General features: G+C 35.3%; 2 protein-coding genes across 2 annotated transcripts; both read left to right on the top strand.

The window, feature by feature from the left end:
• Window positions 1-2,465: 2,465 nt before the first annotated feature.
• On the top strand, window positions 2,466-5,628 carry LOC123539591 (uncharacterized). Its single transcript, XM_045324240.2, has 4 exons — window positions 2,466-2,681; window positions 3,441-3,585; window positions 3,937-4,164; window positions 4,692-5,628. Exons 1-4 carry the CDS (start codon window positions 2,523-2,525, stop codon window positions 4,904-4,906), a joined length of 747 nt encoding a protein of 248 aa, XP_045180175.2. The 5' UTR covers window positions 2,466-2,522; the 3' UTR covers window positions 4,907-5,628.
• Window positions 5,629-11,020: 5,392 nt separating this feature from the next.
• LOC123541518 (uncharacterized) lies at window positions 11,021-14,154 on the top strand. The gene is made up of 5 exons (XM_053527528.1): window positions 11,021-11,158; window positions 11,435-11,635; window positions 12,713-12,857; window positions 13,430-13,654; window positions 13,976-14,154. The coding sequence occupies exons 1-5, from the start codon at window positions 11,081-11,083 to the stop codon at window positions 14,152-14,154; spliced, it is 828 nt and encodes a 275-aa protein (XP_053383503.1). The 5' UTR covers window positions 11,021-11,080.
• Window positions 14,155-17,332: the final 3,178 nt, after the last annotated feature.

Raw genomic sequence — 17,332 nt, 5'->3', positions numbered from 1 at the left:
GCATTAACAAAGAATGCCATCGGATGTCACATTTTCCTCGGGTATTGCAGCCTATTTTCTTTCCTTAATATTTGAAGTATAATGTAATTCTAACTTTGGGCGTGGGGAGTGTCGTAATATCAGCGTATAACTGAGTCAGACGTTTGATTATAATGCGCAACTGGTGTTGATAGGTAAGTTTCTTCAGCAACCTTAGTGATTATAACTTGGCATAACCATGTGGGTACACATCTGTTCGCTTTGTTTGCACAGAAGTAATTAATTAAATATTCGTTTTTCTGATTCATTTATGCATGCGTATCCTGGATTCCATTGTGTTAGTATAGTAACCAGGTTACATATCTCAGAATTAAGTTATCAGGATTTAAAAATTCAAAGTTTATTCTCTCAGGATAGGAATGTCAACTACTTTTGTTTGTTTAATTGTTTCGATATGTATGCAGTGTAACAAATATTTAGTCTATGATGAAGAAACTGTGATTGCTTTCGAGTATGGACTATTGATAACTTACCGTCATATATCTACAGTGAAACAAAAATCAAACTTTAATCTCATTATGGTAATATTAAAAGGCAGAGTTAAAACCTACTACCTTCTCTCGGGGGAAGTGGGGCGGGGGGGGGGGGGGGTTGGGGCTGCGATATAGTATTCTCTAGACCTTAGATCTTGTTCAACTGCTCAGTGTCTTGTGCATTAACAACAACCACGTGAATTTTATTTGTCTTGCATTTAAATAAGCAAATGAATACATAACTGTGTTTAGTATTCATTCAAGAACATAAGAAGTACCAAAGAGTCAAAAGTTATGTATAATATGATATGATATAATGTTGCAATAATAATTAAGCATTTCATAACCGATCAGGCATCTAAGCAGTTTAACAGGAACTTCTATATGTTGAAATACATTGTTTAGAACAAAACAGAATGAATATCTTCCCAGGCGATGCGACTATTTTTGACATTGGTTTCATAAAAACATTAACAATGCAGGGGGTGGAACGTCAGACTTCTGACAAATGGATGCCGCACGAATCCCGATGAGAGCAGAATTGCGCCGCCTAACTTAAGCACGGACACTGACAGAATTCAGGAAGCAGCCATCGAGAGTAGTTAAGCCAAATTGTGAAAAATTGTTCAAATCTGAATATAAAGTATCATGTCCAGGAAATGGTATTCTTAACACAAGTGCCAATAAAAACCAGAACTCTGTAAATGTATTTTGACTAAAACAACTGGCTAAAAATATACGTTTATGATCAAAACGACGTCTTCATCATATTTTGTGGAAGCTGAATTGCAAACATGTGACTTAAAATAAACTTCATACATGGGATTTTGAAGTGTTTAATACCGATTACACTTGTTTTGATATTTAACAGTTGGCTAAAAGGTTATGAAGATATTTCATAGTTAAATGATATACGCATCTGCTGAAGCAATTCTGAAGCCCGTTCAAATTGAAAGAAGTTTTAAACAATTATCTGGAGCCGTTTTTCTTGAAATGATCAAACAGGAAATCTCTGTGAAGATTTTTGCACATAAAGTGTCAACCATGTTTTTTTTTCAAAACATTATTTTCAGTTTATATTGATTTTGAGCGAACTAAAGCTTTTCCGATAGTTTTATAAAGAATGAACGAGAAATGATTTCAAAATGTCAGTTTCCAACGATGAAACATTCAAAGTAACCGAATACATCAAAAATATGTACCTTTACCAAATTCTTGCTCAATTCCAAAATTAACAGCACGCCACTGGTATTCATTAAACACTTATCTTTATTTTCATAGAAGGGAAATCATGAAATTATTCCTATTTGACATTATGTTACCAGCATCAGATACGATTTTTGTCATGTGCATTTTTTGTTTAATTCCAAAATTAAGAGCGCACTGTTGGTATCTGTTAACCACAAATCGTTATTTTCATAGAAGGGAAGAAAGTTTATTCCTACTTGAAACATGTTATCAACATCAGGCTTATGAATGACAAACGGTTTCTGTCCTGTGATTGGCGAAAACGGACACCCGGAATAAGATCAGCGTTAAGAATGAGATAAATTATTATTAATAGCAAAGGTAAAATTGCGCATGTAAGCAAAGGATAGGATGGCGATTCTGTATATAAAGCGAAACGTTTCACTAAGATCTTATTCAATTTTGGAGATACAAATCTTCGAAAGGTACGTACGTTTTAACTTATTCTTTTGTTCATATTTTATTCACAGTTTAGAATTACCAACTTCATTATAAAAAGTCAATTGGTTTTAAGACTTTATCCTTACAGCAGTCTGCAACATTTTTGTGTGAATTCGTTTTCAGTTTATTGTACATTAGTAATACCTTTGAAGAATTTGTAGATTTTACCGATATTAAAATTATATTATAATACCCATATGTAACTGCATTTCAAAAAGTGGGCATTATTTAATTGCGTATCTAATTTATTTTTCAAATAAAGGCTCACAGATAACGTATACACAGGAGTTACTAAAATAAACAGAACACTAAAGACAAAACATGGCCATTATTTTCTCCATGTTACTATTGAGCTTGGCAACAATTGTCCTTGGACATGGCCGCCTAACAGATCCACCGTCACGGTCCACTGCTCACAGATATGGGTTCAACACACCGTTTAATGATATGGACCATCAGTTGAGTTGTGGAGGATACTGGGTAAATAGATTTGAGCCGTGCCATGGGAAAACCAACAAAGTGGCTTTGCGACCAGCATGGATCCAGGCCAGCCTGCGCATCCGCGCAGTCTGGTCAGGATCCATGCTGTTCGCTAACGGTTTATCTAATTGCAATAGGCTTTGAAAGCGAACAGCATGGGTTCTGACCAGACTGCGCGGATGCGCAGGCTGGTCTGGATCCATGCTGGTCGCAAACCCACTATGTTGGTTTTCTCATGACACGGCTCATTTATTATTTTGGAAATTCAAAAACCCTGTTACTATGATTTGTTCTCCTTTTGGTCAATAGATCTTCATCATCGGCAAAATTTGCTGTAAAATAGTTTCAAGAATTATTATATCTATGTATTTATTGCTATTAAGTCTTTTGAGCATTCCCCTGATTACTAACGAGTAATGTTTTAGGAGCATATGTGGTTTTGCCCAGCCGAAGCGGCATCGATGCAACGGCAGCTTTTAACAATAACAAATCAGCATACTCTACAATCTTGTGTAGTTGCCACGCTAGCACACATAAGAACCTATTATCATCAGTGCCCGCCTATCTAGGGTTGTGCGGGGTTTACTTTTATTAGCACTTTGAAATGTTTCTGAAGATAACCGTACAGTATTAAGACCAACTCGGGATAAGTAATCTAATATAGTTGCATATTGCTGTCTCTTCTTTCCCTCTAACATTTTAAGAAATACAATATTTTTTACTGTGTGAGACTTGAAGTATATTATTGCTTTGTTTCAGAATCAATGGGGAATAAACAATGGCCGTTGTGGTGTTTGCGGAGATCCTTATCAAGGTCCACGCGAAAATGAGGCTGGCGGGAAATATGCGACAGGGACTATTGTGCGTAGTTACAAGGAAGGCCAACAAATAAACGTTGAAATTGGTATATGTTATTTCTGGTTGTTGTTTTAAATAACACTGAAAAAATGCTTTAGGACTATTCCATTCATGTTACATTGGCAACAAAATTATTTTTTACCTGGAGTTAGCATTCGAACCCGCAATTGTGCGGCGATCGCGGCTTGCAAAATTACATAAGAACTGCTATGTTACCCACAATTTATTATTAGTGGAAACATCGTTACAGACCAACAGGAAGAGTACATGAGATGTTGATAGACTGTCATACGCTTTTACTAATACAACGCATTTAGATTAATATATAAAAAATATAGACTACTGACAAACAATAACTGGAAAATGTGTCAATAATCACCCTCTTCAACCCTTTCAGAAATAACTGTTGCACACAATGGTGGTTGGTCGGAATTTCGAATTTGTCCAAACAATGATGTAAATAAAGCTGTCACGCAACAATGTTTGGATCAGTTTCTGCTGGCAACACCTAGCGGAGAAACACGATATATACACCAGAAAACAACAGGAAGATTTAACATACCGCTTGTGCTTCCACCGGGTCTAACCTGCACTCAGTGTGTACTACAATGGAAATGGAACGCCGGTATGTAGATAGACATACACCCAGTATGTTAAATTAAGAACAGTTACTTTTCAATTATATATAGAATTACAGAATTTCCAATTTAACATGTAGTTCATCTATAAAGTAGGTAGACGAAATAAGTATCAAACACATCTACGATATATATATTTCGTATACAGTACAACCTCTCCAGAGCGGCCCTCTCTTAAGCAAAAACCTCTCTATAACAACATCATCAACATTTCACTAAGCTGAAATATACTATTAAATTTACCTCTCCAGAACAACAACCTCTATGTAACAGTCAATATTTGTATCTCCCAAAGGGTGTTGCTCTACAGAGGTTGCACTGTATATGCTAAAATTTAGAATAAAGTTCTAAACGTAAAATCTGTTATCCTTTCTTCATACCGTGCATGGTGACATTGTCTACAAACAGAAGTATCACTTTTCTACCAATGAATGAGGCGAAATACATCATCGCATCTCTCTTAAAGGTGTACTCCCTGTAATGATACTTTAAAAACTTAAACCTTTGATTGCAGCAAGTCATAACAACTGCGACCCTATGACGTATGAATGTTGCAAAGGATGTGGACCACAAGAACAGTTCTATGGCTGCGCCGATGTTTCAGTTGAGAAGTCCTCTAGCGGAACATCTGGGTTTCACCCAAAAACGACCAAGAGTCCTTTCCGTCCAGTGTTTACCCGTAATACTCAGCCAAATGGTTTCATTCCGATCGATATTCGCAGTGGATAGAACGGGGTTTTCGATAATTCAGTGCAGATATTTATATGGGCTTTCAAATTATTTTTATTGATAATTGCTTAGCCATTTTTACTCTTTCCTATTTTATAGATTTTGCGCTGCCATTTTTACTATATTTCAATGTCTGTTTTCTATTTTTTTATGGATATCGCATTGCCATTTTTGCTGTTAGCTACTTTTATAGATATTACATTGCATTATCGACATTTTTTCAATGTCTTTTTTCTATTTTAATTGCGCTGCCATTTATACTTTATTTCAATAATCACTGTTATCTATTTTATAAATATTGCACTGACATTTTGAATTTATTTCAATGTGTGTTATCTATTTTTATAAATAGTGCTGTGTCATCTTTACTTTCTGAGTAATTACTTTTTGAATGGATAAGGCTACATGAAGACGACTGCACGAATAAATTTCAGAAAACGTCAAATTTAGTCACTTACGAGAACGGAAATTTTGGTGATATCTTTTTCGGTTTATTTTCTGTTAATGGAGTTAAAATTGTATGATTTGCAATATTTCACGACTTGCTTTTTTGTGTTTTGCTTTCATTTGTTTTCTTTTTTTTTCTATTTTTATACTGTACATTTAATAAACGATATTGAAAAGATAACAGTGTTTGTCTTAAAGTATTTCTTGGGAATTATGTCATACGGACTCTTCCAGAAGAATCTCATTTTAGTCGTAGGGTAGTGCAATGTCTCTCATTCAAGCGCACTAGATGCAAAGAACCTTTGTAAGTGACTCTTTTTTCCGAATGTTTTAGTTTTCAGTTGAGGAGTAGGCCTTCAAACACACGGCCCCTGATTTTGTAGTCCGGTGTCTTATCACTAAACCACTGTGTCCGTTATTACTACATTATCTTACATGCTGTTTATACCTCAGTGGCATGTTAAATTGACTTTAGACAAGAGCTATTTTCATTAAGCATGGTACGTACATACAATATGTTGCAAAAAAAGGTAGCTAAAACCAAAGTTACATTTTTGTTTGACCTGTGTTTGCACTGAAGTAATGTACTTAACATTTATCTCCATTAATCCCTCTAGGTCATCTGTATGTGCATATCCTCGAATCCATCGTGTAAAATGCGCAACCGTGACTTCCTTATCCTAAATTTCGGTCATCAGGTTACACGGTGTTATCGTTTATTCTTTGAGAGGAGGAAGGTCACCTAAGTCCATTTTTTGTCATTTCACTAAACGAAGATATATATAGTGTAGCAAATGCTCTTGCCTTAGAATATAGTATAAATAGAATTGCACTTATTGATGTGGAAACACTGTTTTAGTTTAGGTAATGCCAGTTCATTATAATTGGGGGTAACTTAAAAAACACAAACAAATAATGGGCAAAGTGTGGAAATAGTGGGGCTTTAATCCTTACCCTGCTAAATTTCTAAAATGAACTTGTTCATCTTTCAATTTGGACAGTACCATTACCTGTTAAAAGGGATACTTACCAAAATGACTGAATAGCAAACAGTGCATATCAAGATCAGACTTCACGGATGTGCAGGCTGATCATTATCTACACTGGTCGCAAAGGCATAATCAATTACAGAGTCCAGAATGATACGGGTTAAACGTAATGCATGTATCATTAGTTTGTAATACCTTAAAGCTTCGGAAAATTGTTCCAATTATTTGACCCACGAATATTGCTGCACAAAAACAATTGTCCAAATTTCTTGACTCATGAATACTACTGCACAAGAACTGTTGTTTCAATTGCCGATTTTGGATTAGCGGGTTAATTCCGCGGGTTTTTATTCCTGCGTATTCTACGGGTCGAAGCTGTTGCGCAGAAATAAATTTCGCACATCAAAACTATCAGCAGATTTTGACACAGAAATAAACTTTGATATATCGCTTAATATAATGACCCGTTATCTTATCTCACAAGGTTTCCGTCTGATGTTAGTTATTCACACCGTATCGATTGCGGTTGATTGCTTTTGTTATTATGTCAGTATATTGTCAACGAATGAATGGTTACCGTTTCGGGCGTGTAATTTTGAAGTGTACACCACAAAACGCGCTAGGTTTATGAAAAGTTGACAAACGTTATATAAATAGATAAGGCCACCAAGACATAAATGAGGAGAACGGTATGCATTTGAGTCGTTAATTCTGACGTAGTAAATGCGGTAGCTATTTCCCATGCGCAGAATTTACTTCCGGTTTATGCAAACCGCATTATAGGTTACATTCTACCAATTCAATTCCTTATTTATTTCATTTTAATAACAAAACATTCAGACCTCATTTTCAGCACTTTAGAGCACTTCAATGATATGAAAACCATAACAGTCATTTAGTATAACATGTCTTCTTATCAAAAATAGAAAAATATTGACATGTTATTTTGTATATAAGAAAAATAATCTGAGAAACATCACCCTCTAAAAATGCCCCCATGAAAACAGCCGTTTAGCAATTACGCGTAGGTAGACATTTTTCGCAAAGAATAAAACTTATTCCAGGAAATTCACAATGAAAATGGTCTAGATCTTGTCTCAATACAATAAGCAATAAAAAAAAGCCAAAATTTTAATTGTCACCTCCTCATGTCACTCATTATACCAGATTTCATCCATAGCATGGAACTACATTTTGGACTACTTCACATGTAACACTGAGTAGTCACTTCCGGTTTGGTGTAATCCGTCCAAAACTTAGTTCCTGCTTTTATCGAAGGTCGCAGAAATAAAAAACGCAGAAATAAACTAGGCCCATTTTAGGACAAAACCGCAGAAGTTTTTGCCCGCAGAATTAACCCGCTATACGGTACTTGACCCACGAATATTGCTGCACAAGGACAATTGTTCCAGTTACTTGACACACAGACACTTGGGGTTAGGATACCCCACCCTCCCCATTCTCCTCCACCCCTGCCTAAGTTTAGCGAATGTTTTTTTTAGTATTTTAACATGTATTGAGCATATGTGACGATCATAAAACGAAATTTTGTAACATTTCAGCGTGTTTTAAAAAATGCATTTTACCATCAATTCTCTTAATACATAGATTTGCAACAGTGAAACTGACCCTAGAAAACAATAGTCGATTTAGCTTCTTAATTAGCACCTACCTATGAATCCCTTGTATCAATCTACGATTCTGTAACCATTCTGTCCAATGACACCGGTCCTGGCAACTGACGTTCGGGTTCCGACGCGAAAATCAGTAATTATCATAAATCAATCAAACTTACTTGCGAATAGATCCCTGCTTTATACTGTGCATAGCGTACGCGAGTACCAAAGAGTGACTTTTATCGTAGGAAGCGATGATCCGGTATAATATAGTCGTAAGCGTTATAATGTTTGTACCCGGTTTATGATACGCACAGTACAAAGCGGGGATTCAAGCGGCAAACAAGTGTTCCCGGTTGCAAATCTTCGTGTAATAAGAGAATTGATGGTAAAAATGCATATTTTTTAAAACACGCTGAAATGTTACAAAATGCGTTTTATGGTCGTCATATATGTTCAATACATGTTAAAATGCTACAAAATATTCGCTAAACTTAGGCAGGGGCGGGGGAGAATAGGGTGGGAAGGAGGGGATGGTCCTGACCCCATATGTCTTTGACTTGACCCACGAATATTGCTGCAAAAGGAAAAATGTTCCAATTACTTGACCCACGAATATTGCGGTACAAAGACATATGTTCCAGTTACTTGGCCCAAGAATATTGCAGTACAAAGTTCTTGGCTAACGAATAATGCTGTTCGAGGAAAATTGTTCATATTTCTTGACTCACGAATACTGCTACACAAAAACAATAGTTCCCATTTTTGGCTGACGAATATTGCTTTACAAGAACTATTGATCCAATTACTTGACCCTTACATATTGTTGCCAAGAGGAACTCTACGGATGTGCTGAAGTTCCTACTTAATGTTCCTTAAAAGACGAGAGCCATATACCGGGATCCCGTTCCAGCTAAGTATTCTTTACTAATCACTAGGTTTTATTCGGTCATGACACTAAAGTAACTAGACTTATGTTTTAAATAGTAATTTATATTGTGGTACAGCTCCTAGATTATCAGTATAAATGACAAAAACATTTTTATATTGTCTGTTATCTGCTTTAACATAAAAGTTTCGAAATATTCATTTGGGGCACGTTCATTTAAGTGCGCATGCCTTTGAAGAAAGCTCACTGTACACTTCGACAAATTTGTCTAACAATTTAAATTTGTCTAACTGTTACAAATGATATGATCATGCGCGAGGATCTCAGTGGCCGGGTGGTTCAGTTCAATGACTTCGAATCACTTGTCCCTTACCGTTGTGAGTTCGAAATCTCACTTGGTGTTTAGAATTCTTCATGCGAGGAAGCCATCCAGCTTGCTTACGGAAAATCTGTGGTTATACCCAGGTGTCTACTCATGCCTAAAACAATGTCCAGGCTATCTCCACTATCTAAAGCAGGAAAAGTCATCGTATCACCAACGTTGTGTTGATGTGATAATGAATCCTAGTAGATGCATCGTGAACTCATTGGCTCTCGTGTTTTTGTAAAACGCGATGTCACTGATACAAATTCCTCAGATCAAGAGTTTTAATGCAAGTGTAAAGTGCAAAGACAAATAGGACTATACTCGTAACAAAAAAAAATCTGTCAACATGTGCAAGTTATCTGGTGATGCAAACATTTGCAATCTTAAATTAACTTCTTGTAAATTTGATATTAGGACAATCCAGATATTTATGTTCAAATAAAATGCTAGGATTGCTTTGTTCTGTAATTTCGTTTCATTTACATTGTTACAATAAACTTCACTTAAAAGTCACTCTGACTAATGCACACTTCTAAAAATGCAAAGCTTTTAGTAAGATAACGTAGATTATTAAAAAGATCATGCCTCACACGTATATTGTATATTCAGTATTGCTGCTATTGCTGTATAGACAATATATAGTTACCTTAAATGCATGGCAACTGAAATTGATCCATTATTTACCTGAGTACATTTGTATTGCCGCTGTTGGTGAATAGACAATATTTTGTTATCTTAATTTTATAGCATGGCGACAGGAAATTGACCCATTATTACCCGAAGTCACGTCCGTGTATAGTATAATACTTTTGATATTCTGTCCAAGGCAAGTAATGAATAGATTCCTATTGAAACCAACCTAGTAAATGCCACATTGAAGAAATGCACGGGAACGACCGAATTAGTCGATACAGTAAGATCATTAATTGTACATTTATAACGTGGTGCATAATGTTTCTTAACTTTATTGTATGAAATGCTAAATTTTATGGTGACTGATTTATATGATTGTTGATTTAGGACATTTCATTGTGTCGCATTTAGCGTGCACGTGGATTTCGTTGTGTCGTCCAGCATCGCGCGCCAATGGGCCTAAACGAAACTTTGAAAGTTTTGTGTGTCGTTTTGGCGCGTGCACCAGTGCGTCAAAATAACAATAACAACGTGACATACAAAACATAGAACGCGACAGAACGAAACATTTTCGAGCTGGGATATGCACCGTCAACAAAAGCTTCGTGTTGGCAACGTGGCAGGCACGCTAAGACGAAATGAAATGTTTTGTTATTTTGCAATGGTGTGCTGCCATTACAACAGAGGCATGTAAAAAGAAATAAATAACTATTTTTTTTGAATATATTTTATCTATTAGGATTTCATAGACATCTGATTATGAAACTAGACGTTTTGTTCAAAAACATAATACGTGATCATGATGTCAAAAACTCGTGATGATTAAAGAGGTCATACCTCCTTGACTAATAACACGGAGGTTTTCGTACTAATAAAGCAGTTACCTTTGGTGTTCCATGACAAACGCTTTTCAATTTTGAACAAAAAAAAAATAGTAAAAGCAATCTGTCAGTAAACAAGTTTCGAAGTCTTCTTGAGAAATATAGCAATTGTTTCCTGATATCTTAAAACATACTGTTTCTTTCTAGTATGATCTGGAGATAAGTCCCTTTAAAAATGCGGAAATGGCCTACTGTGCTAATTCTTTAGTCACCGCAGTGAGTCATTTCAAAGTCTTATATGTTATCAGCATCAACCTTGTGAATTCAATAAACATTCGGATTAATATCAGTTTAGAGAATAAGATAATGTAGGATTAATTACTAAGGAAAAACTGCGTATCCAATTAAAGAAATGGATGGCGTTCGTATATATAAAAAGAAATTTCACGCAAATCTGATATTCAGCATTGAAGTGAGAAATGTTCTTGAGGTACTTATTTTGGATTCTTTTCAATGTTTTAGTTTTATTATTTACATATGTAATGAATTATTGTTAACATATTTTTATGATAAGAAATAGTGGTGGTAAAATACACTCTAATAAGTTTCAGCAATATTTTCCACATTTTGCTTAATTTGTAGGTATTTTTGTTGTCTGTATAATTTATTAAAATCATTTTAAACTATAAATTGTAGATACTAATACAGATATGTCTGTGATCCAGTTAGTTTTATTTAGTGATCATTGTTGAATTAATGTTTGCAGTATCTACAGAGGCCGTTCGAAATGAAGCAATACAGAGAAGACATGATTATAACTACGTCGTTGTTGTTACTGAGTTTGGCAACCGTTGTCTTGGGACATGGCAGACTAATAAATCCGCCTTCCCGGTCCACTGCATACAGATATGGTTTTAACACACCAGTAAATGATATGGATCATCAGCTGAATTGTGGAGGAAGCTGGGTAACTTTTTGATCTTTTGATCAGTAGGGGAACCTTCCCTTTCAGAAACATTGAGAAATGATAATAATAATTTCACGTGGGTAATGACTACACTTTATGCAGATTTGATCGGAAACTCTTTGTTTAAAATTTCAAACTTCAAATTATGACCAAAGTATTAAGTCCATAATATATATTGAAATGAAACTTTGAAAAGATTTTGATTTGTAGCATCTTCTAACGTATATGAGTTTAATTTTATTTATCTCTGAAATATGTGGTATTTATTCCAAAAATCACTATATATTCATGGTAAACTGTTTCGTTTTACCCAAGAAGAAACTGGCAGGTACTTCAAAATGTAGCTGTCTGATTGGTCAGTTGGAATTCCTGATGACCTGTTAAAATTTAGAATTAGATGTTCCCAACCCACAGATTGTAACTTTCAAACCAAATATAGATGCTTCTTCCAAAAGGCTTTATGCATAAGAATAAACATTATATCATTGAATAAAATACACCATTATAATCCTTAGAACAAAACGTGATAAAACCGAACCTCTCTTTTTATTCCGCACGCACTTATACGCTCACTGTTCTTTCTTGTTCTTCCCCTTCCCATCCCCTTTTAAACCATCTTCCGTTTTCTATAGCTTTCGTATAATTAAAATGTAGGATTGCAAAATTTATCTCTCCATTATAATTTCTGTTTGTGGTTGACTTACATTGTGATGTGTGACTTTGGGTGTTGTATGTGTGCTTCGGCTCTTACCTTTTATTTATACACACGATTTACATGTGCCTGAGCAACTGATCACAGAGCGGGCTTAGCCGACGGACTATGGTCAACTTTAGTAACAGATGGTAGGCCTGACTGGTTTTCGGGTTGTAATATGGCCGTTGAGAATGAGCAAAAGCAGATTTACTTATTGTTAGGGCAAAAACTGTGATTGGCCAGTTACTATGAGTAATAACATTAACGTGACAGCCTATCATACCTTAGATTGTTCTGCTGAACAGGAGGACCCTTCTTATATTTATGAAATGATCATTAAGTCAGTCCTTTGTCTCTTAAAGAACAGTACATTTTTGTTTCAGAATCAATGGGGTATAAACAATGGTCGCTGTGGTGTTTGCGGAGATCCATATCAAGGTCCACGCGAAAACGAAGCTGGCGGGAAATATGCGACAGGGACCATTGTACGTAATTATAAGGAAGGCCAGCAAATAAATGTTGAAATTGGTACGTGTCCTTTTCCTAGAAGTGATGCAAATTTACGTAAAAGTTAAAGGAAGGACCTGCTGATTTTAAGCTAATTTGAAATTCATGTGATACTGGTAACTAAATCAATCTAACAGTAGTTAGTATGCAACCCCTCATGGACACTCCAACGGTGATATTGATCACCTGACAAACGCTGTTACCACCAATTCTATTTAGTACTTGTTTCCACAAATATGACCTTTAACCCTTAGCCTGCTGGCGGCAAGTGTTTCTGCCTTTGCGACCAGTGCAGACCAAGATCAGCCTGCACATTCGTGCAGTCTGATCATGGTCTGCACTGTTCGCTATTCAGTCAGTATCTTTTTTGGTAAGCAACCCTTTTAACTGTTAATGGTACTGTCCAAATTGAAAGAGGGACAAATTCATTATAGAAATTTAGCAGGGTAAGGGTTAATTACAAAATTGATAAACTCAATAATAGTACTGAAAATCAGTATTCCAAAGGCTGGTTAAAGTATCAGCTACATTTAACTAAATAACCTTTTGTAAATTATAGCTGTAAAATATAGCAACATTATCCTCTCTTTAAGAAATAAGTGCACCCCACGCTGGCTGGTCAGAATTTCGACTTTGTCCAAACAACGATGTACACAAAGTCGTTACACAACAATGTTTAGACCAGTATCTTTTACCGACACTTAGCGGAGAAACTCGAATTGTACATCAGGGTATTGCGGGAATAATAAGAATATCACTTGTTCTTCCACCCGGTCTAACCTGCACTCAGTGTGTATTTCAATGGAAATGGAACACCGGTACGTAAATAGATACACTGTGTATTGAACTTACTAAAATTATTGTCGGTGGTTTCAAATTACAATGTATTGCTTATATGATAAGTACCAATTATATAACGTATTTCGATAATTAAGCTTGTAGTGCTATTTAATTAGAATCAACTAGCGACAAGACTTTATATCTATAGAACTTTTTCATAGTGAATTATGAAATATCTGTCAAATCTGTTACAAATATGAAAAAAAAAAACACCCAAGAGATAATACATTATCTTATCTCTCTCATCTTTCTGAAAAGTGTCATAGCTATTATAACGCGATTAAAACACTTCATTGCAGCACATGATAACAACTGCGACCTCGTGACTCATGAATGTTGCATGGGATGTGGACCACAAGAACAATTCTATGGCTGCGCCGATGTTTCAATCGAGCAAACCTCAAACGGAGGATCTGGGACGACAAACCTTCCTATCCGCAATACTCGACCAAATGCTTTCATCCCGATTGTTGGATAGAAGAATCATTGTCATTCTTACAAATTGAATTTAAGTTTTATTTCAATGTCTCTTTGTTATGACTGATTGTTCGATGATGCAAAAAAATGACAAAAAATCTGCACCGACAACTGAATTTGAAAACATCTGTTTCAGTTCTTACCTCCGCATTATCTTCTTTCATGACATGGTTTATGTGACAAAACTTGTGACCCATCATGAAAATAATAGGTTGCCTTTTGTGAAAGGCATTGATATCTATGAAGACACTTGTAATCATTGGTGTCATACATTAAGTTTTTTTAAAAACAATGGAATGCTAAACCCTTTGATGTAAATATGTAAATTATGGCTTTTCTTATGTTATAAAGAACCAGGTGCGAATGTGCAGATATCTGCTTCTTTTATCGTGTAAATAATCTTAATCGAATGTGTAAAATAATAAGTTTGATATTGTAAACGAATGTATAGAAAACGTTTTTTTTATTTTGCAAAGAATGGTAATCTAATGTTCATGCAAAAAAGTTTTTTTTTTTTTATCTTCTAAGGAATCGTATGCGAATGTGTATCTTGAAAAAAATCATATGCGAATATGGAGAAATGTATGCGCATATGTAAATTAATGCATTTTATCTTATAAGGAAATGCATACGAATGTGTAGGGAAAAGTCATTTTATCTTGTAAAAGATCTTATGCAAATATGTAAGAATAATGTTTTTTTTATTTTGAAAAGAATTGTATGCAAATATATATAATTATGCCTTTTATCTTGTGAAGAAGAAGTGTATGCGAATGTATAGGAAGAAGTTGTTTTATCTTGTAACGAATCGTACGCGAATGAGTAAAATAGTACTTTTTATTATGAAAAAATTGTATGCGAATGAGTAGAATAATGCTTCTTATCATGATTGTTTCTTTTTGATGGATTTAACGTCACACCGACAGTTATAGGTCATATGGCGACTTTCAAGCTTTTAATGGTGATGAAAGACCTCACGTGTCCATCCGCATTATTTTGTCACGCGTAGGCATCTGGGAATAAAAATCGACCTTCCATAAGCAAACTGGATGGCTTCCTAACAAGAACAATTCAACGCCCTGAGCGAGGCTCGAAACCACATCTGTGAGGGGCAAATGTTTTGAAGTCAACGGCTTTAACGGATCGACGGTGGAGGCCCCTTTTTCATTTTTTTTAAAATGGATTGTATGCGAATGTGCATGATAATGCTTTTTATCTTGTAAAGAATTGTATGCGAATGTGCATGATAATGTTTTTTTATCTTGTAATGAATTGTATGCGAATGTGTTAAATAATGTTTCTTATCTTGTAAAAAAAATGTATGCGAATGTGTAAAATAATGTTTGTTATCTTGTAAAGAATCGGACGCAAATGCGTAGAATAATGATTTTTTCTTGACTTAGCAAGTTTATAAAATAGTTTTGAAGCAAAAACTTTTGTTCTTATGTTCATAATATGACCAAACTTTAACTTAAAAAAATCTGGTTTAGCCAAAATCTTAAGTCCTGCCCCTTAAAGCCTGCTGATATGCGGACAGAAGCCGGCCCGTGTCTCTTCTAGGGTTGCATCGCAAAACACCAGTGTCTGGCATATTTTCAGGCTTCTATTTTATCGTCTCTACAAATGTTATGCTCACAAAAGATGAGTAAATCAACTCTGAAGTGATGGTTATATGAAATATATGTAAGAAGGAACTTCAATGACCCTTCTATTTATTGCATTACTTGCATGGCAAAAGGTGACCATTTCAATAAAGGATTTAGTACAAAAGACATACATATTGTGGCTATTGCTTAAAATTTAGAAATCACATACCTCTCACCGCTGTGGGTTCAAAGTTCGCTTTTGATGTAGAATCTATTCGTATGAGGAATCTTTCAAGCTGGCTTACGGAAGATAGTTCGTTCTACCTTGGTGCATAACCATGAAATAGTGCCCTGAAGAGCACCTGGGTTCTTCTTTCAGCTTTTAAACCTAGTTAGTCGGCATATGACGTAAATTTTGTCACTATACTAGTAATTTTCAACCAAGCAAAACACGAAACAAACTTTAGAAACTAATCATTGTGTAATGTTGTATATTTACGCCATATACATATGTAGAGGGCACTGTACATTGTTTCACTCTTGCTTTTTCTCTTATATTTAGAGAAATGGCGAAAAATGTTATATTTTAGACAAATGGCACGTGTTTTCGATGACTGAGGTTTCATGGATCGATGGATCTGATAAACCGCAATTTCAGGAAAACTAATGCATGTTTAATCTTTCAGGTCTATGTGTTTAAATATTTTTGCTGGTTCGAAGGAAGATTACTCGGCCGGCCTGCAAAATGTCCAAAAACTTTTTTTGAAGTCAGAACCATTATGATAATAACAATGATACGAAAACAAATACTTTTGAATGTAAAGCCAGTTAAGATTGACTTTGTACTGATAAACATCAAGCTAATTGGGAAAGGTAGACTTAAGTTTACTTTTACTTTAAATATGTAATACAACACACTTCAAAATCGGATCCGCCGGGACCTGGTGATTTATGTCCCTCACTTCAAATTAGTTTTTTCCCCTGCATGTTTTACATGTCCTTTTTGTACAAAAAGCTGTGAAAACATCGCTGACCGGATCGAACCCCGGGTGTCTATTGTTGAGTCGCTTTTCCCCAAAACTGTGTCGGTTTTACTTACGACATCAACATTTCTAAAAAGCTTTTTAAGACAAACTATATTAACTTTCAATATTTTTTATTAAAAAATAGAAAAATAAACAGTAGCAAGGTAACTCACGGTACTGTTCGAAGCATTGGATATGGTATTTGGAAACTCGTTTTCAAGAATTTGACCATACACGTAGTGGGTGTGTACAGACCCCCGGCTCTATCCACTGGTAACCAGTTCATTGCTGAATACTTTTATTTCATCGAAAATATTATACCACATTATGACAATTTACTTATAATGGGTGATTTCAACTTGCATATAAACGATGACAACAGTTCTATTACAAACTTCAAGGACTCCCTAGTAGTTATAGGCCTGGAATAACACGTTCATTTCAGTACTCATAGATGACGATACAGCTTGGATCTAGTCATAACTGAGTCACTTAATGGTGTTCATGTATATAAATGTGAGCCTGGACCATTTTTATCTGATCACTGTGTTGTTAAGGCTCTCATAGA

This window comes from Mercenaria mercenaria, chromosome 16 (genome assembly GCF_021730395.1).
Source record: "Mercenaria mercenaria strain notata chromosome 16, MADL_Memer_1, whole genome shotgun sequence".
In the NCBI taxonomy this organism is placed as follows: Eukaryota; Metazoa; Mollusca; class Bivalvia; order Venerida; family Veneridae; genus Mercenaria; species Mercenaria mercenaria.
Note: the sequence above shows the minus strand (reverse complement) of the source record. Positions and strands in the feature narration are given on the sequence as shown.

What these genes read in the sequence shown, in the direction of transcription:
- LOC123539591 (XM_045324240.2), top strand. Translation starts at nt 2,523, where the DNA reads ATGGCCATTATTTTCTCCATGTTACTATTGAGCTTGGCAACAATTGTC. An exon ending in TGAGTTGTGGAGGATACTGG is followed by an intron (nt 2,682 to 3,440) that starts GTAAATAGATTT and finishes GCTTTGTTTCAG; the next exon opens with AATCAATGGGGAATAAACAA. An exon ending in ACAATGGAAATGGAACGCCG is followed by an intron (nt 4,165 to 4,691) that starts GTATGTAGATAG and finishes CTTTGATTGCAG; the next exon opens with CAAGTCATAACAACTGCGAC.
- LOC123541518 (XM_053527528.1), top strand. Translation starts at nt 11,081, where the DNA reads ATGGATGGCGTTCGTATATATAAAAAGAAATTTCACGCAAATCTGATA. An exon ending in TGAATTGTGGAGGAAGCTGG is followed by an intron (nt 11,636 to 12,712) that starts GTAACTTTTTGA and finishes TTTTTGTTTCAG; the next exon opens with AATCAATGGGGTATAAACAA. An exon ending in TCAATGGAAATGGAACACCG is followed by an intron (nt 13,655 to 13,975) that starts GTACGTAAATAG and finishes ACTTCATTGCAG; the next exon opens with CACATGATAACAACTGCGAC.